The following is a 22,948-nucleotide window of genomic DNA, read 5'->3' as shown; positions in this document are numbered from 1 at the left end:
TTTTTGTTGTTGTTGTTGTTGTTGCAGTTTGGCCCGGGCTGGGTTCGAACCTGACACCCTCCGTACATGGAGCCAGCGCCCTACCCACTGAGCCACAGGAGCTGCCCAACTTCAACATCTTTGTCTTTAAAAACTGTTTCTATTGGCCAGGTGCAGTGGCCAATAGAAACAGTCCTATAATCCCAGCACTCTGGGAGGCCGAGGCAGGCAGATCACTTGAGCTCATGAGTTCTAGACCAACCTGAGCAAAAATGAGACCTTGTCTCTACTAAAAAATAGAAAAACCAAGACAAAAGGATTGCTTGAGCCCAAGAGTTTGAGGTTGCTGTGAGCTATGATGCTACAGCACTCTACGGAAGGCGATAGCTTGAAACTCTGTCTCAAAAACAAACAACTCATTTCTGTTTTACTTTTCCATTGCACAGACCCATGTTGATGTTGTTACATAAAGGACTGATACACGCTGCGATGTGAATAAACTCTGAAAAATACGCTGAAGAAAACACCCAGTCACAAAATTCCACATGAGAAACATCAAGAACAGAGAACTCTGCAGGGACAGAAAGTGTTAGTGGTGGTCAGAGGCTGCAGCTAGACAGAAATAAGAAATAACCAGCGGCTCAGCGAGTAGGGCGCCGGCCCCATATGCCGAGGGTGGCAGGTTCAAGCCCAGCCCCGGCCAAACTGCAACAAAAAAATAGCAGGGCGTTGTGGCGCGCGCCTGTAGTCCCAGCTGCTCGGGAGGCTGAGGCAAGAGAATCGCATAAGCCCAAGAGTTAGAGGTTGCTGTGAGCTGTGTGACGCCACGGCACTCTACCAAGGGCGGTACAGTGAGACTCTGTCTCTATAAAAAAAAAAAAAAAAGAAATAACCAGCAGGGTGGTGGTGCCTGTAGTAGGGCGCCAGCCCCATATACCGAGGTGGTGGGTTCAAACCGAGCCCCAGCCAAAAAATAAAAAAAAAGAAAGAAAGAAATAACCAGCAGACAGATGGTCTGTATTTTTTTTTTTTTTTTTTTGTACAGACAGAGTCTCACTGTACCGCCCTGGGTAGAGTGCCGTGGCATCACACGGCTCACAGCAACCTCTAACTCTTGGGCTTAGGCAATTCTCTTGCCTCAGCCTCCCAAGCAGCTGGGACTACGGGTGCCCACCACAACGCCCGGCTATTTTTTTGTTGCAGTTCAGCTGGGGCTGGGTTTGAACCCACCACCCTTGGTATATGGGGCCGGCGCCCTACTCACTGAGCCACAGGCACCACCCAGATGGTCTGTATTCTAACAGAAAAATGAACAAGTTAATTTTAAAGTGAAATTCAGAAGAAGCTGAGGCATCCCAAGAGCTGCAGCTGGCATAGTGGTGACCCAACACAGCCCATAGCGTAAGTTCCAGTCTGAAAGCTGCAAAGCTAGAGACCCAGGAATATTTCTGTTGGGTGGACACCTGACAGTGGAATTACTAGGTCAGGAGTATATAGATTTTTAAAAAGGATGGTATTGCCAAATTTCCCTGAGATAAATTTTGTGCTGATTAATACATGCATCAATAATACATGAAAGATTCTGTCAGTCCACTTTTTTCACCAGTGCCGAAATTATCTGTGCTTAGTTTGTTTCTCTTTACCTACCACTGTGATGAGTCAGAAATGATATTTGTCATTTTAATGCATACTTTCTTAATTACTAGTAAAATGAAGCATCTTAAAAAAAAAAAAAAAGTGAAATTCAAAAGAGCAGGACAAAACTCACCCTCTCCAGCGACATGACAATAGCACACTTGAGTCCCCAACTCGGGGAAGCCCACTCAGAAGCCGAGGGGCAGAGGCACAGCAGAGAACACCGAGGCCATGCTGGAGGCCTGGCCCTTCCGCTGGCTCGTTCCCGGACCCAGAGGCTGCATGGGTGGCCTTCAGCCAACAAGGAGCTTCCAAGCCTTGGCACCTGGCCAGGTAAAGCCTACCTCATGGGGCTGCTGGGGTTAAGTGTGCCGCATGTGGGTGAAGGCACTTTGAGGACCCTAGCAGGCAAGGATTCAGCACATGAACTTGTTATTCATGCGAGCTGCTGTGCTGGGGGCTGAGGACAAGGAAAACGGCCCAGCAGCACAACAGAGGCTCTTCACTCCAGGACAGATGGCAAGGGTTCCGGCAGGTGCGTGAACAGCTGTGATACAGGGCGCTGACCATCAGGACACAGAGGGCAGAACGCCTCTTACTGCACCTGGCCCTGGGAGGTAGGGAGGGCTTCCCAAAGTGACATCTGAGCCAGGGTAAGAGCTGACCAGGTGACAGCTGGTTCAGACAGAACAGGCATTTGCTAATGCTTTCATAGGGGGCAGCAAACTACAGCTCCACGTTCTCTTCTCCCTTTACACAACGTAAAATTACCCATTCAAAACTGCACGATTCAACAGCATACAGTGTGTATGTGCAACAGCACCTCTATACAGTTCCAAAACATTCATCCCCCCAAAGAAACCCCTGTGCCCATCAGTCTCTAGTGCCCCCTATTCACAGCCCTTGGCAACCACCCATCTGTTTGTTGTATAGATCTGCCTATTCTAAATATTTCATATAAATGTCATGTGAGATATGTGGTCTGAGGGCCTCACTTCTTTCTCGTGGTAAGGTTTCTGAGGTTTATCCGTGTTGTAGCACGCACCACTCCCTTCTAGGGCTGAGCAACATTCCATTGTATGGACAGGCTACCATTTGTTTATCCACTCATTTGTTGATGAACATTTGGGTTCTTTCTACCTTTTGCCTATTTTGGATAGTGCTAAATTATGAACATCTATGTAAAAGTTCTTGTGTGGAAAAAAAAAGGGGGCGGCACCTGTGGTTCAGTGGGTAGGGCACTGGCTCCATATACTGAGGGTGGCGGGTTCAAACCCAGCCCCGGCCAAACTGCAACAAAAGAAATAGCCAGGTATTGTGGCAGGCGCCTGTAGTCCCAGCTACTCGGGAAGTTGAGGTAAGAGAATCGCTTGGATCCAAGAGTTGGAGGTTACTGTGAACTGTGACACCATGGTACTCTTCTGAGGGTGATAAAGTGAGACTCTGCCTCTAAAAAATTTAAAAAAATAAAGTAAAAGTTCTGTGTAGGCACGTTTTTATTTCTCTTGGGTAGGTTCTAGTTCCACTGCTAGGTAAAATGGAATTCTATGTTTAACTTTGTTTTTTAAGAGAGAGGGTCTCAGCTCTGTCCCCCCGACTGGAACGTAAGGGTGCAATCATGGCTTACTAAAGCCTCCAAGTCCTGGGCTCATGCAATCCTCCTGCCTTTGCCTCCTGTGTAGCTGGGACTAAAGGTGCCCACCACTACTCCTGGCTAATTTTTAAATTTCTTGTACATGGTTGGCACCTGTGGCTCAAGGAGTAGGGTGCCAGCCCCATATACCAGAAGTGGTGGGTTCAAACCTGGCCCTGGCCAAAAACTGCGAAAAAAAAAAATTTCTTGTACAGATGGCGCCTCACTATGTTGTCCAGGCTGGTCTCGAGTTCTGGGACTCAAGCAATCCTCCCACCTTGGCCTCTCAAAGTGCTGGGATTATAGGCATGAGGCCCTAACCCAGCCTGCTCAACTTTTTGAGGAGCTGCCAATCGGCCAAGTCATCTCACATTTCCATCTCTGTGTCTGGGAATGCTAGTTTCTCCACATCATCTCCAACACTGGTTGTTTTCTATTTTGTAACAGTTACAGCCATCCTAGTACACATAAAGTAGAACCTCACTGTGTTCTGAATCCCATTTCCCTAGTGGCTGACACTGAGCGTCTCCTTGTGTTCTTGCCCTATCATACATCTTCCCTGGAGAAATTTTCATTCAAATCCTTTGCCCATTTTTAAATTGGGTTGACTATTAATTGTCGAGTTAGACTTGTTCTTTACCTAGATAGTAGACCTTTCTCAGATACGTGATTTTCAAATATTACCTCCTAGCTTTTCACTTCATCCACCATATCCCTTGATATATGAAAGCTTTTAATTTTAATAAAGTCCAAATTACCTACTTTTTTCTTTTGTGGCCCAGGCTGTAGTGCTATACTAAGAATCTAGGCCAAATCCAAAGTGAGGATCTTCTGTCCATCTGTTTTCTTCTAAGGGTCTAATAAATTCAGCTCCAGCACTCAGGTCTCTGATATATTCTGAGTTTATCTTTGAACGCTGTGCGAGATGGGCACCCAATTCCCTTCTCTTGGATGTGAATATTCAGTGATTAGAGCATCATTTGTTACAAAGACTATTCTTTCTCCATTGAACAGACTTAACATCCTTCCCAGAGATCACTGGGTACAGTTATGTGGGTTTACTCCTGGACTTCCAATTCTTTTCCATTGGTCTATATGTCTATCCTTCTGCTGATGGGTTTTTTTGCATTATTAAATGGTCAGGATTTTTTATTTGTTGGTTTTTAGTTTGTCAGTAAGCACATACAAGCAGCTTTGTGAATTAGTGGGTTTTTTTTTGTTGTTGTTGTTGTTGGATATTCTTCAAACATGATAATCTTCTTGTAAGTAGATATAATTCTCAAGGGTATTTTTTTCTTTTTTTTTTTTTGAGGAAGAGTCTATGTTGCCCTTGGTAGAGTGCTGTGGCATCACAGCTCACAGCAACCTCAAACTCTTGGGCTTAAGCGATTCTCTTGCCTCAGCCTCCCAAGTAGCTGGGACTACAGGCACCCACCACAATGCCTGGCTATTTTTTATTGCAGTTGTCGTCGTTGTTTAGCTGGCCTGCGCTGGGTTCGAACCCACCAGCCTCTGTGTATGTGGCCAACGCTTTACCCACTGAGTATGGGCACCGCCTTTCCATGGTATTTTTTTTTTTAATTTTTAATTTCAGCTTGCTTGTTCATTCTTCATCGTTTGAAGTACTCTTTTTTTTGTTCATTTTCTTCTTCCTCTGGCGATGCTCTTTCCCATTGCCTCCCCAGTAGCTGGGATTACAGATGCCCACCACAACGTCTGGCTGTTTTTGATGTTGGTAGAGACAGGGTCTTACTCTGGCTCACTGCTGCTCATACTGGTCTCGAACCTCTGAGCTCAGACAATCCACTCGCCTCGGCCTCCCACAGCACTGGACTACAGGCGTGAGCCACCATGGCCTCTCCAGGGTATTTTACTGAGATATAATCCATGTACCATACAACTCTTTTGTTTAAACCATATCATCCAATGCTTTTCTGCCTACTCACAGGGTTGTGGAACCATCACCACAATGTGATTTTAGAACACTATTTCATCCTTCAAAAGAAACCCTATTACCAATCAATCCTCATTTCCGTCTCCCACACTCCAATCCCAGCCCTAAGCAACTACTTATTCATTTTCTGTGTCCACAGATTAGACGATTCTGAACATTTCATATAAATGGAATCATACAGGTATAGTATGTGGTCTTTTGAGGCTGATGTCTCCCATTTAAGCTTAGTATTTCCAAAGTTCACTCATGTGATAGCATACACTGGTACATTTATTTTTAAGGCCAAATTAATATCCCATAGTATGAATAACACCTTTTATTTATTCATTTATCAACTAATGAACATTTGGATTCTTTCTACTTTTTACCTACATAAATTATGTTGCTATGAACATTCATGTATGAGTTTTTAGTAGATATTTTATCTTAGTCTATTTTGTCTGATATCAGCACAGCTAATCCAGCTCTTTTGGACATAGTCTGTATGGTATATTTCCCCCATCCTTTTACTTTCAACATATTTTGTCTCTGAATCTAAAAATGTGTGTCTTTTGTAGACAGCAGGAAGCTGGAACTTTTAGTGGTCTGCCAACCTCGACCTTTCCATCGAAGTGTTTAATCCATTTAATGTAATTACTATTTTTTTTTATTGTTGGGGATTCATTGAGGGTATAGAGAACCAGGTTACACTGATTGCATTTGTTAGGTAAAGTTCCTCTTATGATTGTGTCCCACCTCCAAGAGGTCACGCACCAGGATCCCCCAACTTTCTCATTCCGTCTCTCAGCTCCCCCATTGCCCACCCTCCACCATATAAGTCATTAATTGTCCTTATATCAGAATTGAGTACATAGGATTCTTGTTTCTCCATTCTTGTGATGCTTTATTAAGAAGAAAGTACTTCAAGATGGCGCTTGTGGCTCAGTGGGTATGGCACCAACCCAATTACTGAGGGTGGCGGGTTCAAGCCCGGCCCCGGCAGAACTGCAACAAAAAAATGGCTGGGCGTTGTGCCAGGTGCCTGTAGTCCCAGCTGTTTGGGAGGCTGAGACAAAAGAATTGCCTAAGCCCAGGAGTTGGAGGTTGCTGTGAGCAGTGTGATGCCACGGCACTCTACTGAGGGCAATAAAGTGAGACTCTGTCTCTACAAAAAAAATAAAAATAAATAAATAAAAGGAGAATGTACTTCAACTCCATCCAGGTTAATACGAAAGATGTAAACTCTCCATTTTTTCTAATGGCTGACTAGTATTCCATGGTGCACATATGCCACAGCTTGTTAATCCATTCCTGGGATGGTGGGCATTTAGGCTGTTTCCACAGTTTGGTGATTGTAAATTGAGCTACAATAAACAGTCTAGTGCAAATGTCCTTGTGATAAAATGATTTTTTTTCCTTCTGGGTAGATGCCCAGTAATGGGATTGCAGGATCAAATGGGAGGTCTATTTTGAGTTCTTTGAGGATTCTCCATATTTCCTCCCAAAAAGGTTGTACTAGTTTGCAGTCCCGCCAGCAGTGTAAAAATGTTCCCTTCTCTCCACATCCACACCAGCATCTGCAGCTTTGATATTTTGTGATGTGGGCCATTCTTAGTGGGGTTAGGTGTTATCTTAGGGTGGTTTTGATTTGCATTTCTCTGATAATCAGGGACGAAGACCATTTTTCATATATTTGTTAGCCATTCATCTATCTTCTTTAGAGAAGGTTCTATTCATCTCTCTTGCCCAAAGATATAGGGGATTGTTGGCTTTTTAAAATGTTGATTGAGTTCTCTGTAGATCCTAATTATCAAGATTTTGTCTGATTCATAATATGCAAATATCTTTTCCCATTCTGAAGGTTGTCTATTTGCTTTGGTTGTTGTCTCCTTAGCTGTACAGAAACTATTCAATTTAATTAAGTCCCATTTGTTTATTTTTGTTGTTGCAATTGCCACTGAAGTCTTCATAAAGTCTTTCCCCAGTCTGATAACTTGAAGTGTTTTACCCATAGTTTCTTTGAGGATTTTTATTGTTTCATACCTTATATTTAGATCTTTTATCCATTTTGAATTTATTCTAGTGAGTGGAGAAAGGTGCAGGTCCAGTTTCAGTCTTTTACATTTGGTTATCCAGTTCTCCCAGCACCATTTGCTAAATAGGGATTCTTTCCCCCAGTGAATGTCCTTATTTGGTTTATCAAAGATTTTTTTTCCAAATCTCGAAAGTATGATATCAGTATTTTAATGGGGATTGCATTGAATCTGTAGACTGTTTTACTATAGACATTTTCACAATGTTGATTCTTCCCAGCCTCAAGTATGGTATGTTCTTCCAATTGTTAATATCTTCTGCTATTTCTTTTCTTAGGGGTTATAGAGGTCCTTCACCTTTTTTGTTAGGCATATTCCTAGCTATTTCATTTTCTTTGAAGCTACTGTGAAGGGAATTGTGTCCTTGATTACCTTCTCATCTTTGTGGTTATTGGCATATACAAAGGCTTCTGATTTGTGGACATTGATTTTATATCCTGACACATTACTGTATTTTTTGATGACTTCCAGGAGTCTTGTGGTTGAGTCTTTGGGGTTCTCTAAGTACAGATTATATCATCAGCAAAGAGGGATGGTTTGACCTCCTCTGCCCCCATTTGGATTTCTTTCTCTTGCCTGATTGTATTAACTAGAACTTTCAGCACTATGTTGAATAATAGTGGTGACAGAGAACAGCCTTGACTGGTTCCAGTTCTAAGTGGAGAAGCTTTTGGTTTTACTCCATTCAGTATAATATTAGCTGTGGGTTTGTTGTAGATGGCTTCAATCAGTTTAAGAAACATGCCACCTATGCCTATTTTCTTCAGAGTTCTAACTAGAAAAGGATGCTGGATTTTATCGAATGCTTTTTCTGCATCTATTGAGAGGATCGTATGGTCTTTGTTTTTGCTTCTGTTTTGATATGGTTAATTATGTTTATGGACTTGCATCCCTGGGATGAAACCTACTTGATCATGATGAGTGATTTTTTAAAATGTGTAGCTGTAATCTAATGGCTAGGATTTTATTGAGAATTTTTGCATCTATATTCAGTAGTGAAACTAGTCTGAAATTCTTTTTAGTTGGGTCTTTTCCTGGTTTTGGTATCATGGTGATGTTTGCTTCATAGAATAAGTTGGGGAAGATTCTTTCCTTCTCAATTTTTTGGAATAATTTCTGCAGTATGGCTATAAGCTCTTCTTTGAAGGTTTGATAGAATTCTGGTGTGAAGCCATCTGGACCAGGGCTTTTTTTTTTGTTGTTGGGAGATTTTTTATTGTATCTTTGAACTTAGTTCTTGAAATCAGTCTGTTTAAGAGATCAATTTCTACTTGATTAAGTCAAGGGAGAGATTGTGATTCCAGGTATTGATCCATTTCCTCCACACTGTCCAATTTCTAGGCATAGAGTTTATTATAGTATTCAGAGATGATCTCTTATGTCTCTGTGGCATCTGTTATTTCCCCTTTATTGTTTCTGATTGAGGTAATAACTAATTGAGGTAAATGATAACTAATAACTGATTGAGGTAATCTAATAAGAGATTTTACTTTTCTGTTTCTAATTAATCTGGCCAAAGGTTTATCAATTTTATTTATTTTTTCGGAAAAGCAACTTTTTGTTTAGTTAATTTTCTGAATGATTCTTTTGTTTTCAATTTCATTCATCTATGATTTAATTTTGGTTATTTCTTTCCTTCTGCCAGCTGTGGGATTAGATTGTTCTTCTTTTTCCAATTCCATAAGATAGTTCATGAGTTTGTTGATGTGTTCTCTTTCTAGGCATCTAATGTGATAAATTTCCCTCTTTAGACTGCTTTGGCTGTATCCCACAGGTTTTGGTAACCTGTGTTTTCATTGTTATTATATTTTAGAAATTTAACGATTTCCTCTTTTATCTCTTCCTGAACCCAACTATCATTCAGCATAAAGTTGTTTAATTTCCAAGTCTTTGGGTGGGGATGAATGTTTTTATTGGAGTTGAGTTCCACCTTTATTGCCTTGTGGTCTGAGAAGATACAGGGTGTAATTTCTATTCTTTTAATTTTGCTGAGGTTTGATTTGTATCCTAGGATGCAGTTGATTTTGGAGTAGGTACCACAGGCTGATAAGAAGAATGTATATTCTTTAGCTTGAGGATGTTATTATGTTCAGTATATGTCCATTAATCCCATTTGTTCTAGGGTCAGATTTAAGTACTTCGTATCTTTGTTCAGTTTTAGTTTCTGTTTAGAGGATCTGTCCAGGTCTGTCAGAGGAGTGTTAAAGTCCCCAACTATTATGTTGTTATGGGATATCATATTGCTCAGATTCATCAAGGTCTGTTTCATAAATCATTTGGAGCATATAAACTGGGTACACAAATATTTAAAATTGAAATGTCTTCTTGTTGTATTGTTCCTTCGACTGGTAAAAAGTGTCCATCTTTGTCTTTCTTTCTTTCTTTCTTTCATTTTATTGAGACAAAGTCTCACTTTATCATCCTCGGTAGAGTGCCATGGCTTCCCAGCTTACAGCAACCTCCAACTCCCGGGCTTAGGCAATTCTCTTGCCTCAGCCTCCTGAGTAGCTGGGACTACAGGAGCCTCCCACGACACCCGGATATTTTTTGTTGCAGTTTGGTTGGGGCCAGGTTCGAACCTGCCACCCTCAGTATATGGGACCGGCGCCCTACCCACTGAGCCACAGATGCCACCCCATCTTTGTCTTTCTTAACTTGTATCTGAGAATTACATTGCAACCCCTCCTTTCTTATTTCCATTTGCTTGAAATACTGTTTTCCATTCCTTCACCCTGAGTGTTGTTTTGTCCTTCAAGGCTAGGTGTGTCTCCTGGAGAGAGCACATGGACAGCTTATGCTTTTTTATCCAATCAGCCAGTCTGTGCCTCTTCAGTGGTGAGTTCAGTCCATTGATATTTATTGAGAGAATTGATAAGTGTGGTGGAGTTCTATTCATCTTACTTTGTGAAAGTCCCTTGTGTAATTTTATCCTTTGTGCCACTGTGGAAGCTGTTGTATGATGGGTGTTCGGGTGGTCGATGACGTGGAGGTTAGACCTGTTTATTGAAGTAGTATGAGGCAAAGATGACTACAAGCTCTGGTGGCATGTAGCAAACTTCTTTATTTCTGACAAGCTTAAATAGCCAGTTCTGCACGCACACACTGTTAATCAATAATCACCCAATCACTTCATAGGTATTTTGTAAAAACAAATTAACCCTTTCCTGGAATCTGCTAATCTACTGATCAACTGATACTCACTCTTTCTATTATATTTAAAATTAGTAGTCCTGGAAAAACATGCCATTAGTCATTTTTCCCATAAGCTGCTAAGTCATGAGACTGCTGCGGGGAAAAGGTTGATTGTTCTTCTGCTTTCTGAAAGCCCAAATCACCTAGAGGCCGAGACCTTATCTTACAAAACCACAGCCCGGAGATTCCTAGGACTTACCGATGATGTGTTTGCACACCCCAGCCCCATGGCCAGCTTCTGAGCACTGGACTTTCACCTCCAAAGCACTCAGGCTTAATGGCCTAGTTAGGGTTCAGTCCCAGTTTCGGCCTGACTGTGCAAAGTAAGAATTTGTCCCCACTCACTCTCAGAATGGTGGGCACAGAGGCATATAGGCTTTTCACCTATAGAAGCTAAGTTTTAACTTTTAGCTTCTGAGTGTTAACTTTACTGGTGGTCCATTGTGGTGGTCAGTGCTGAGAATAGGTCTAAGCATTTCCTGTAGAGCTAGCCTTGTTGTGGAAAATATCCTGAGTGTTTACATGTCCGCAAAAGATTTGATTTTTCCATCCATTTTGAAGCTCAGTTTAGCAGGATACAGAATTCTGGGCTGAAAATGGTTTTGTTTAAGAACATTGAAGATGGATGACCATGCTCTTCTGGCTTGGAAAGTTTCAGTTGAAAAGTCTGCTGTCATTCTAATGGCTCTGCTTCTGTAGGTCAGTTGGTGCTTACTCATGTCTGCTTGCAGAATCTTTTCTTTCATCTTGACTCTGTGTCTTAGAGAGGCTCTGTTTGAGTTGAGATGACCTGAGGTTTGATATCCATCTGAGAGGAATGTGTTACAGTCTTTAGTAAAACTTGGGAGGTTTTCCTTTATGATGGTCTCCAGTAGGGCTTCCATTCTTTTGGGACAATCTTCCTTTCCTTCAGAAATCCCTATCATTCATATGTTTCAAGGCTTCATGGAGTCTCGTAGTTCTCTAAGTGCCTGTTCTGCTTTCTCTCTTTTCTTTCCTGCCTCTTTAACTACGTGGGTCAACTTGAAAATTTTATCCTCTAGCTCTGAGGTTCTTTCTTTTCCACGGTCTAACCTATTTTTGATACTTTCTACTCCCTCTTTACATGCCCTGGTTGTCTCCTTCATTTCCTTAAGTTCCACCATATCCTTTTTTACATTCTACGTGTCTCTCATCTGACTTTTGGTTGTGTCTCTCCATTTTCTTGTCCATTCCTTTGTCTTTATCATCCATATTTTAAATTCCCTTTCTGTCAAGTCTATTAATTCTTTTTAGGTGGAGTCTTCTGCAGTAGCTACCTCATGGTCCCATGGGGGAGTTGCTCTGTTTTGGTTTTTCATGGTGCCTGAATTTTTCTGTTGTTTCCTCATGTGTTCTTTCTTCTTGTTCACCTGCTTGTCCTCCTTTTTCCTTCTCACTGCCTCCTTTGTTTTAAACAGAAGTCCTTGCTCTTGATAACAGTACGTTGCAATGTGTCACCGGGACACCAGGTGGTACTGTTGCTTTTTTAGGAGACAGAGAGCACAGCCAGTAACCTCTACAGTCCTTATTCCAAACTTACGTTGCCTTCCGTGATTACCTGATTGTTTCCTCAGCATTCAGACCCTGCCTGGTTGGGATCTTAAAGGTCACAGAATCCTTCAGGGGCAGGTTTCACAGTGCCCCCTGACTCCATTTCCTGTGGGGTATGAGAGTCCCTCAGCCTGTCCTAAGAGTGGAGTTCTTATCCTGGCAGGCGGAATTAAGATGGCCACACTTTACGTCCCTGCTAAGATGTTCTCCCGACCTTCCCACAATGGCAGCCCCCTGGCCTCTGTGACCTTCTAAGTTTAGCTGCCTCACCAGCCACCACACCTATGGCTAATCCACTCCAACCAGCATTCATATCTGGTTGCTGTATACTGTTCAGTCCACCCACTCTTCCAAGCTTGCCACTCAATGCAGTTTCCCCCAACTATTGAAAACTCTGGAAAAAGACACTTAATGTAATTACTGACAAAAAATGATTTACTTCTGCCATTTTGCTATTTGTTTTCTCTATGTCTTATGTCAATTTTTATTTTTCAGTTCTTTGTGGCCTTCTGTTGTGTTAGACAACTTCTAGCTGTCATTTCGATTCCCTTATTTCTTTTACTATTTTCTTTCTTTTCTTTTTTCTTTCTTTTTTTTCTGCAGTTTTTGGCTGGGGCTGGGTTTGAACCTGCCACCTCCGGCATATGGGGCCAGCACCCTACTCCTTTGAGCCACAGGCGCTACCCATTCTTTGTTTTTTTCTTTTTTTAAGAGACAGAGTCTCACTTTGTTGCCCTCTGTAGAGTGCTGTAGCATCACAGTTCACAACAACTTCCAGCTCTTGGACCTAGGTGATTCTCTTGCCTCAGCCTTCCATGTAGCTGGGACTACAAGCACCTGCCACAACGCCCAGCTATTTTTTTTTTGCAGTGTGGCTGGGGCTGGGTTCAAACCTGCCACCCTTGGTATATGGTGCCGGTATCCTACTCACTGAGCCACAGGCACCACCCACTATTTTCCCTAAATGTTATTTTCTTATTTTCTTACCTAGGGATTACAACTGACCTCTTAATTTATAACAATCTAATTGGAATTAATACCAATTTAAAAGAGTGTACAACAACTTCTCTTTGTAGCTCTGTTCCCTCACCGATCCTGTTACTACTGTATTCTAGCACTCTCATTTCTTCACATGGGTTTGACTTAACTGCCTCATGTCTTTTCATTTCCAACCAAAGAAATTTCCTTAGTATTTCTTGTAGGTAGGGCTGATAAAGTATAGGTGGGGGACAGTGGCTGCCTGCCTGAGCCTTGAGCCAAAGTGTAGGCCTGTTTACAATACTGAACAAAAGCTTTGACAATGATTAACACCCAGCTTCAATATAAGGTAGTGCTGCTTTATTTAACAGAAAAGCAGGCAATCATCAGAGCAGCCCCCTTGGGGGAGCAATTGGCAGACTTTCCACTTCCTTTTAATGCTAAAGATCATGACCATCGATGGTGGAGATGTAACACGCAGAGACATGCAACATATGAAGAAACATGACCACTGGGTGGGTGGCTGCCAATAAAATTCCACCTCTACATGCTGTGACTTCAATGCTAGTGTCAAACCTTATCTCTCTACCCTTTAAAGGTTCCCTAGCCCTTTTTTCAGAGAGCCAGTCTGGTTGCTCCTTAACCAGCACTGTCTCCCCTTGGTTTGAGCAAAATCCCCACTCAACAAAGTCTTGCCTATATTAATTCCTTTTTCTGTAGTGAGCCAATTTCTCTTGACTTGAGGGTGAAGAATTGTGAGTTTGGTAACAACTGCAAGACACAAATTCTGTTTTTATTTTTGAAATGCTTTAATGAAAAACTGTATTTTTTGAAGGATTCTTTTGGTGGTTTTAGCGTAAAGTTCCTATTTATTTTTCATTCAGCACTGTGAAGCATCTCACTGTCTTCTGAGGAGACATCAGGGAGCTTACTAAGGGTCTCTCACATCATCAGCTGCTTGTCACTGTGAATATGCATCTCACTGCCTTCTGAGGAGACTTGGGGAGCTTACTGAGGGTCTCTCACATCATCAGTTGCTTTTCACTGCCTTCTGAGGAGACTTCAGGGAGCTTACTGAGGGTCTCTCACGTCATCAGTTGCTTCTCCATCTGAATATGCATCTCACTGCCTTATTAGGAGACATCAGGGAGGTTACTGAGGGTCTCTCACATCATCAGTTGCTTCTCCATCTGAATATGCATCTCACTGCCTTCGTAGGAGACATAAGGGGGCTTACTGAGGGTCTCTTACATCATCAGTTGCTTTTCACTGCCTTCTGAGGAGACTTCAGGGGGATTACTGAGGGTCTCTCACGTCATCAGTTGCTTCTCCATCTGAATATGCATCTCACTGCCTTCTTAGGAGACATCAGGGAGGTTACTGAGGGTCTCTCACGTCATCAGTTGCTTCTCCATCTGAATATGCATCTCACTGCCTTATTAGGAGACATCAGGGAGGTTACTGAGGGTCTCTCGCGTCATCAGTTTCCTTCACTCTGAATATGCATCTCACTGCCTTCTGAGGAGACTTCCTGGGGCTTACTGAGGGTCTCTCACATCATCAGTTGCTTCTCCATCTGAATATGCATCTCACTGCCTTATTAGGAGACATCAGGGAGGTTACTGAGGGTCTCTCACATCATCAGTTGCTTCTCACTCTGAATATGCATCTCACTGCCTCTGAGGAGACTTCAGGGGGATTACTAGGGTCTCTCATGTCATCAGTTTCTTCTCACACTGAGTATGCATCACACTGCCTTCTAAGGAGACATCAGGGAGGTTACTGAGGGTCTCTTTTACATATTGAGTTGCTTGTCACTGCTTTCAGGATTGTCCTTTGATAGTTTGGTCATAGTACTGTCTAGGTGTGGATCTCTTTGAGATTCCTGGTTATGCAGATTAATATTTTTCATCAAATTTGGAAAGTTGGGGCCATTATTTCTTCAACTGTTCTTTCTGTGCCTTCCCCCTGTTGAGCTTGTTGTACACAGTGTCCCATACATCTCTGAGGCTGTTATTCTTTTAATATTTCCTATACCTTTATTGATGTTACCTGTTTGGTGAGAGATACTACTCATATTTCTCTTCAATTCGTTAGACATGATTTCCATTAGTTCTTTGAACATACTTTAAACAGCTGATTTAAAGTCTTTAAATGTAACCTTGGGCCTGGTGCCATGACTCACAACTGTAATTCTATTACTTGGGAGGCTGATGTGCGAGGACTACTTAAGATCAGAAGTTTGAGAACAGCCTGAGACCCCTTCTCTACCAAAAAATAGAAAAAATTAGCCAGGCATGGTGGTGCATGCCTGTAATCTTAGCTATTAGGGAGGCTCAGGCAGGAAGATCACTTGAACTTAGGAGTTGGAGGTTGTTGTGAGCTATTATGATGCCACTGTACTCTAGTTGGGGCAACAAGGCAAGACCCTTTCTCAAAAAAAAAAAATAAAATAAATAAAAGTAACTCTAATGTCTGGGTCAATGTTATGAAAAATATTAATCTTCACAACCACACAACCAGCTTCCTCAGAAGTTTCTATTTATTGCTTTTATTTCCTTCCCTCAGCCCTCCACCCCATTATGGGTTATATATGGTAGAATCTCTGTGAGTTGACCACCCAACGGACTGTAACAAACTGGTCAACATATAGAGGTGATCAGCATGAGGAGCAAGGCCTGCCTTGTTGGCATGTACATGTGGTGTGTGTCTGGTTTATTAAAATTAGTTCAACTTAAGGAGGTGATCAGTGTAGGATGGTGGTCAACTATGGAGAGTCTACTGTATTTAAAATGTCCAGTTTTCTACAAAAAAAATACAAGATATGCAAAAAAACAAAGTTTAGTAGAACCCCCAGAGTTTCTTGGGTGTTCACCACACAGAGGTTCTACTATAATATAAAGTGGTAACTCAAGAAATCAGATACTCATCCCTGAACTTGTTGTTGGCTGTTGTGTTTAGGAACTTTCCTTTATTAATTCTGTAATGTCTGTATTATTTAATATATGTGGTCACTGAAGTCTCTACTTGGTTAGTGGCCAATTAATGATCTAAAGAGATCTAAATTAAAGATTTAATGATATTCCTTCAAATACCTTGAGCCTCAGCCTTTGCTGCAAGGCTGTATGTGTGTGTGGACAGGCCTTGAATACTCAGGCAGATAGGCTGTGTTATGGGGACAGGCATTCCATACTCAGCAGGGAGGCTGTGTGGGGACAGGCCTTCCATACTCAAGCAGGCAGGTTGGAATCTGCCTCCGGCCCCAGCCCTCAGTCTCCTCGCACAGAGCCTCCAGGTGAGTGGTAGGGGAGAGCTTGGGGCCTTGTTTTGGGGGCCTAAAGCAGCCACACGTGAACCTTTCCCTTCCCCTCCTCTTCTCCTCTGAAGACAAAGACACAGGGATCTCACCTCCAAAGTTCATGCCAAAGGATCCGAACCCTCCAGGCAAGCTATGACATTTGCCTGCCCCCTATGGCCCCATATGAAAGGGTCTCCATCTGTCCAGGCTGTGGACACCACCTCTGCCATACCCAGGTGGATCACCCCTCTGCAGGCCTGAACAATCTGCACTGCAGTCTTGTCTGGGTGCCACCGCTCCCTTCCAACTATCTCCAGGCTTAGCCCTGCACATGCGTGATGGCCTTCCAGATTCCTAGAAGTATGTTTGATACAGGATTCCACCACTCAGGGATAGACAGGGCGCCCCCCCCCCCCATTCTCGAGGCCCAAGTGAACTCAGAGGTCAGATCCCCATTTCCAGGCACAAGCAGACTGCCTTCTTCGGGACACACCCTCTTGGCTCTGATAAGATTATGAACAAAGCAGCCTGTGATGGTTTTTTTCAGTGGTTCAACCTTGGATACGAGCACACACCCTTATCCCTTCTCAGGGACAAAGACTGTAAAATCCTCTAGACTTAAGACCCCTAGATAAAAGAGCCGACATGGAGGCTTCAGAGAGAGTTCTTCAGTTCTTTCCCCCTTCCAGAAGCTCTGGTGCTTTTCTGAATTCTTTTCTAACTTCTAATAAAAGTCTGTGGTCCGTGGGTTCATTCTTCGAATCCCCGAGACCAAGGACCTACTGAAATTTCAGTATCATGTTCACACTTGTGAAGCCCCTTAAGAACACATCTTTCCACAGCTTTTCTACTTAAGTTTTTGATTAGCTTCTTGTTTGCTCCAACTACTATCATCCCCTCAGGATAGCTGTGATGTTAAACAATTGCTGTGATGGTTTGATCACAAATGTCCCAAGGAACCAGGCTGTTCACATTGAAGGAGCTCTGAGTCAAGTCAGGGAAAGACAAGGCCTTTGAATTAAGACTTTAAAGTGGCTCGGTGCCTGTAGCACAGTGGTTACAGTGCCAGCCACATACACCAAGGGTAGTGGGTTCAAACCCAGTCCAGGGCCTGCTAAACAACAGTGACAACTGCAACAAAAAATAGCTGGGCCTTGTGGTGGGTGCCTGTAGTCCCAGCAACTTGGGAGGTTGAGGCAAGAGAATTGCTTAAGGTCAAGAGTTGGAGATTGCTGTGAGCTGTGATGCCACAGCACTCTACCCAGGGCAACATAGTGAGACTCTGTCTCAAAAAAAAAAGTGAGAGAATATATCCAGAAAAAGTAAGGTCTAAGAGGTCTTCTCAAGGAGACCCCAAGGACATAGCTGCAAGGTTCTCCCTGTGGTGACTCAGCTCTTAGGAATTTATAGAACCTTAACTCCCTGAGACCTGGAAACACACTTCCACTTCCGTAAAAGCCAGAGGCCACTTCTCCAGCTTGATTCAAACTGACCAATGAGAAAGGGACCCATGGGCTGGGACTTTTTGACTAAGGATAAAATGGAGAAGACTGAGCCAGTGGGGAACATGGCCATTTTGAATTCTTCTGTGTGTTGCTCTGCTGGCTGAAATAAAGCCCTTCCTCTTTTAAACGTGGTGTTTGGGTGTTCGTTCTCTCCATTGGGCCTCAACTTCCTGAAACAAAAGAACCTCCAAACAGCCAGATAGTGACATTCTTCTGGGAATAGTGCTTTTGGGAAGTTCCAGGCCATTCTACCTCCTCCAGAGGCCGTCAGGTTGCTGAATTTCACCAAATTGCCAAGTTCAGACAAGGGTATCACACAGATGGAGAGAGGCGGGAAGAGGCCAAGTTAAAAACACCACAAACTTGTGTCCACCCAAGTAAGTGACTGAGGCAAAAGTCTCAATCAGTGGAGATTTATTAAGCTGGTGTTAAGGACACATCCAGGAAAAGAAAGGAACCAAACGGCAGACAGAGCTGAAGTTGTCTTTTTCTGGAGGAGAATCTGGAAGTTGACAGATAGAATCAGGTGTACCTGCCCAAAAAGACCTGCCCCACCCAGGCAGGGTCAGGTTCATGACCCGCCCAGGAAGGGTCAGGCTTGTATCCCCCCAGGAAAGAGGAATGCCACCAATTGCTGCCCTCCCTGACCCTTTACATGCCCATCTGCCACAACCCATGTGTGGAATTCCTTTCTTGATTTCACACCCCCTCATCCAGGTGGGAATAAAGACCACATGATTTCTACAGAACGGGGATTCTGTTTTCCTTTGTTTCGCACCTTGGAATAATCTTTCTTCCTTGGGTCCAAAACCTTTCAGAAATTATCAGCATTTAAACATTAAAATGAAAAATTACAGGAAGATGAAAGGTTGGGAACGTTGGCTGTGAGACAGTGACTCCGTTCTTGTGAGGCCCGGGGAAATCTACATTTCTCATAAGATAAAGTGAATGTTAGCATCAACTATGTAGATAGCCCTGGTAGGTGGAAGAACGTCAGAGTCTGTCTTGTCTCTGTTCTATTCCCGTAAAAGTGAACTTGTAATTCATTACTACTGTGGAAAGGAACCAACTTTAGTTTTAGGTGTTAGGATTTCCATGTCCTTGTTTATGGGAGGCCAGTAAAGAATTCGCTGAGCAGGGCAGCGCCTGTGGCTCAGTGGGCAGGGCGCTGGCCCCATATGCCAAAGGTGGCGGGTTCAAACCTGGCCCCTGCAAAACTGCAACAAAAAAATAGCCAGGCATTGTGGCGGGCTCCTGTAGTCCCAGTTACTCGGGAGGCTGAGGCAAGAGAATCGCTTAAGCCCAGGAGTTGGAGGTTGCTGTGAGCTCTGACACTATGACGCTCTACTGAGGGCAAAAAAGTGAGGAAAAAAAAAAAAAAAGAATTCCCTGAGCCAGTGATCTGTGTGGCTGGTTCCTCACGGTGCCAGAGGCCCTTTCCTCCCTTTTGCACAAGAATTTGGAGGGGAAGGAGATTTTTAGTTTTCTTTTTACATTTGTTACATAGCAGCAATTTTCTGAGCTCTTGAAATATAGATAATTTTCTGAGATTCTGAAATCTAGCCAGTTGTCTCAGATAAGAGTTCTTTGGATTTTTGTGAGCCTGTGGTTAATTTCCAGAATTCTGAGAAAGTTGGTTTTGATAACGTTTAACCAGTTTTCTCATTGCTTTTATGAAGCAGACTTTCAAAGGTCTTTACTCCCCCAACCTCCCACTGACAGTAAGAGATTGTAAGTATTTTATTGTACTCTAAATATTTTATTCATTTTGATGTTATCATGAATGAAATTTTTCTTTTTTTGAGACACAGCCTCATTCTCTCACGCTGGGTAGAGTGCTGTGGCCTCAGCCTAGCTGATAGCAACCTTGAATTTCTGGGCTCAAATGAACTTCCTGCCTCAGCCTCCCAGGAGTTGGGACTATAGGTGCACCTGGCTAATTTCTTCTATACTTGGTAGAAACAGAGCCGCTCCTGCTCAGGCTGGTCTTGAACTGCTGACCTCAAGAGATCCTCCCACCAGGTCTCCCAGGGGGCTGGGATTATAGGCATGAGCCCATATTCAGCCTGAATTGTTTTCTTAATTCTATTTTTGGATTATTCATTGCAAGCGTGTGGGAACACCAGTGAAACCACCCTTACAGATTGATAAGGGGTGCAAGGCAAGAACTAGGGTAAGGGCCCCAAAACTCTGTGAAGGAGCAGGCTCACTAAAATGACGATGATGATGGCCAGCTGTTACCCTCGTCTGTTTGATAATATAGTCACCACCCCCTGTTTGCCTCTGTAATTGCTACTCCAAAGGGCATAGCTAGTAGTTGTAAAGATTCTTAACTTTCCTCTGTAGATGATGTTGCCTGTTTGGAACCTTGGGGCAGTTTTTGAGATAACGGCCAGGTCCTGCCTTCCAGTGGACTGGCTGACCCACCCAGACCAAGTGACTGACTCAGCTGGTCACGGCCCCTACACCCAAGGAACTGCATCCCAGTGGATCAATTGACACCCCCCTGAATCAGTGGCCTATGAGAAGGGACTGATGATTCCGCCTGAACCCAGGCAATTAGCAGACCCTGACTGCCTGGTTCTCTGCCGAGGTCTTTAAAAGCCCTGTCTTCCCAATTCTCAGGGAGATGAATTTGAGAAATTGCTCCTGTCTTTCACTTAGTGCTAGTGGCTAAACTCTCCTCTGTTGTGAACCCTTCACCTCTGGTGAAAGGGACCAAAACAGAACTCTGACTGGATTCCTGGGACATCTGCTTCCTTCCTCCTTGGCCCCAGGGTCTCAGTGCTGTGGGATAAACTCTCCTCTGCTGGGAGCCTGAGCCTCTGGTGCTGGCTTCCTCTGCACAGCAGACAGATGGTCCCAGCTGGCTGGCTGGCAACACAATTGGCATTTTTGTATATTTGTCCTGTATTCTGCAACCATCCTGAGCTTGTCTATTAGTTCTAACAGTTCTTTACTGGATTCTCTAGGATATCAATACACAAGATCCTTCACTGGCAAACAGAGATGGTTTTAATTCTTCCATTCAAATCTAGATGCATTTTATACCATTTTCTTGCCTAACTTTCCTGGCCAGAACCTCTAGTCCAATGTTAAAATTGAAGAAGCAAAAGTAGACACCCTGTCTTGTTCCTGACCTTAGGTAAAGCTTTCTGTCTCTGGCCTTTCAGATGTGAGCTGTGTGTTGTAGAAGCCGTTCACCAGGGCGGGTCAGCCCAAGACTCAGATGTGAGCTGAGTGTCGGAGAAGCCCTTCACCAGGTGGGGTCAGCCCAAGTCTTGGCTCCCTGGATAGGCACAGTGCCACTGCCTCCAGCTACGTCACGCATGCCTCATTCCTCTTGGGGATGCAGAGAAGAGACCCTGAAGTGGAAAGTTCTCCTTCCCCTCTGCTTATTGTCCACCTTTCTCACTCTTGTTTCTACTCCAGACAGACTGCAGGGCCTGGCTCCCATTTGTGCCTGTCAAGTAGCCTCCTGGCCTCCAGTCTTCATGCCGGTCTTCCCTCGACATCTCTGCCCGCATTTTTCCCTTCCACAATGCTGCTAAAAACCAAATCATTCTAACTTAAAACCTGTTACAGAATTCCCCTTGCTTGTGAGACAGAGCAGGCACCTTAGTCTGCCCCCAGTCAGATGCTAGCTGACTGTCCCTCTAGCTGCCTCTCACTCTTACCTTGCCCAGTATATCTCCAGAGTGAGCCATCCCCATGTCTTCACATAAACAGTTTCTTCCAGAGACACATTTACAGCTAATAAAATGCAGCTTAGCTCCCCCTGGGCTGAAGACTCTCACGGCTCCCATAGCACTCTCTTCAAATATCAGACAGCTCTTTAATTACTAGAATTCTGCAGACACACCTCCCCAGCAGGCTGTAGAAAGGCCCCTCGATGTTCATGACTGGCTAACAAAGACCCAGATTTCAAGTGCCAAACATCTGGTAGTCCTGAAGTACCTGGTGACTGGATCAACCACCCAGGAATGAAAAACGGGAGGAGGAAAAGATATTACTTTCATTATAAAAGAAAATGAGTTAGTAACATTCCTTTAAGTCCTTAAACTAGAGTCTAAATCATACTTCTTATAATTCTGTAGGTTCCAAGTTGCTCTACAAAGTTCCTCAATTCACTTCTCAAACCTGTGCCAGAAATATCTATAGAATGAACACCAACAACCTGTGGGAACACAGTAGTCAGTGAGCCAAAAGAGTTAAAACTACTTGATCCGGGCTCGGTGCCCATAGCACAGTGGTTATGGTGCCAGCCACATACACCCAGGTTGGCGGGTTGGCGGGTTCAAACCTAGCCCGGGCCAGTTAAACAACAATGACAACTGCAACAAAAATAGCCAGGCGCTGTGGCGAGTGCCCGTAGTCCCAGCTACTTGGGAGGCTGAGGCAAGAGAATTGCTTAAGCCCAAGAGTTGGAGGTTGCTGTGAGCTGTGACACTACGGTACTCTACCCAGGATGACATGGTGAGATTCTGTCTCTAAATAAATAAATAAATAAATAAATAAAATTACTTGATCTTGATTACGAGATCTGTGGTAATCTTGGTTCCTTTCAGTTCTGGGCCTACTTCTTCTGCCGTTCAGCTACACACCAACCTTACAGCTGCACACCAGCCTTGCAGCTGTGCCCCGGTTTACAGCTGCACGCCAGCCTTGGAGGTGCACACCAGCCTTGCAGCTGCACACCACCCTCAATGACTCGCCCATTTCACTCCACCATCAGGCCTCTGAGTCACATGAGACCAGCCCGAAGGGCACAAGGCTCACCTGTGCTGAGAGGCCCATGAGCAGCAGCCATTTGTGGCTCTCGTCAGTCCGGTAGTTGATCACCTGGCACCCGGCCAGGCTGGCATGTCTCTCAAACATCTTCATGGGATGGGTGTCGCCCTCCATGCTCCAGTGGTAGACTGTGGTCTCAGTCACCAAGACAACTGTGTGCACAGAAACCCATTTCCAGAAAACCACCTCTTCTGCCATGGTGTAAGCCTTCATCTTATTCTTCATCTCAATACGGAAGATCTGAAGTGTCTTCCCAGCTAGAAAAAGATAAATTAAAAAGCTGAAGGACTAATTCTTTTTTTTTTTTAGACAGAGTCTCATTATGTTGCCCTCTGTAGA

At 43.7% G+C, this 22,948-nt stretch overlaps 1 protein-coding gene across 1 annotated transcript in view; it reads right to left on the bottom strand.

The window, feature by feature from the left end:
* Window positions 1–22,948, bottom strand: part of CLTCL1 (clathrin heavy chain like 1) — a 131,655-nt gene that overhangs the window by 86,655 nt on the left and 22,052 nt on the right. Inside the window, 1 exon segment of the mRNA XM_053587525.1 lies at window positions 22,598–22,866. Within this exon segment, the coding sequence (XP_053443500.1) occupies window positions 22,598–22,866 (269 nt within the window).

This window comes from Nycticebus coucang, chromosome 4, assembly GCF_027406575.1.
Source record: "Nycticebus coucang isolate mNycCou1 chromosome 4, mNycCou1.pri, whole genome shotgun sequence".
Classification (NCBI taxonomy): domain Eukaryota; kingdom Metazoa; phylum Chordata; class Mammalia; order Primates; family Lorisidae; genus Nycticebus; species Nycticebus coucang.
This window is presented reverse-complemented; position numbering and strand designations above follow the sequence as displayed.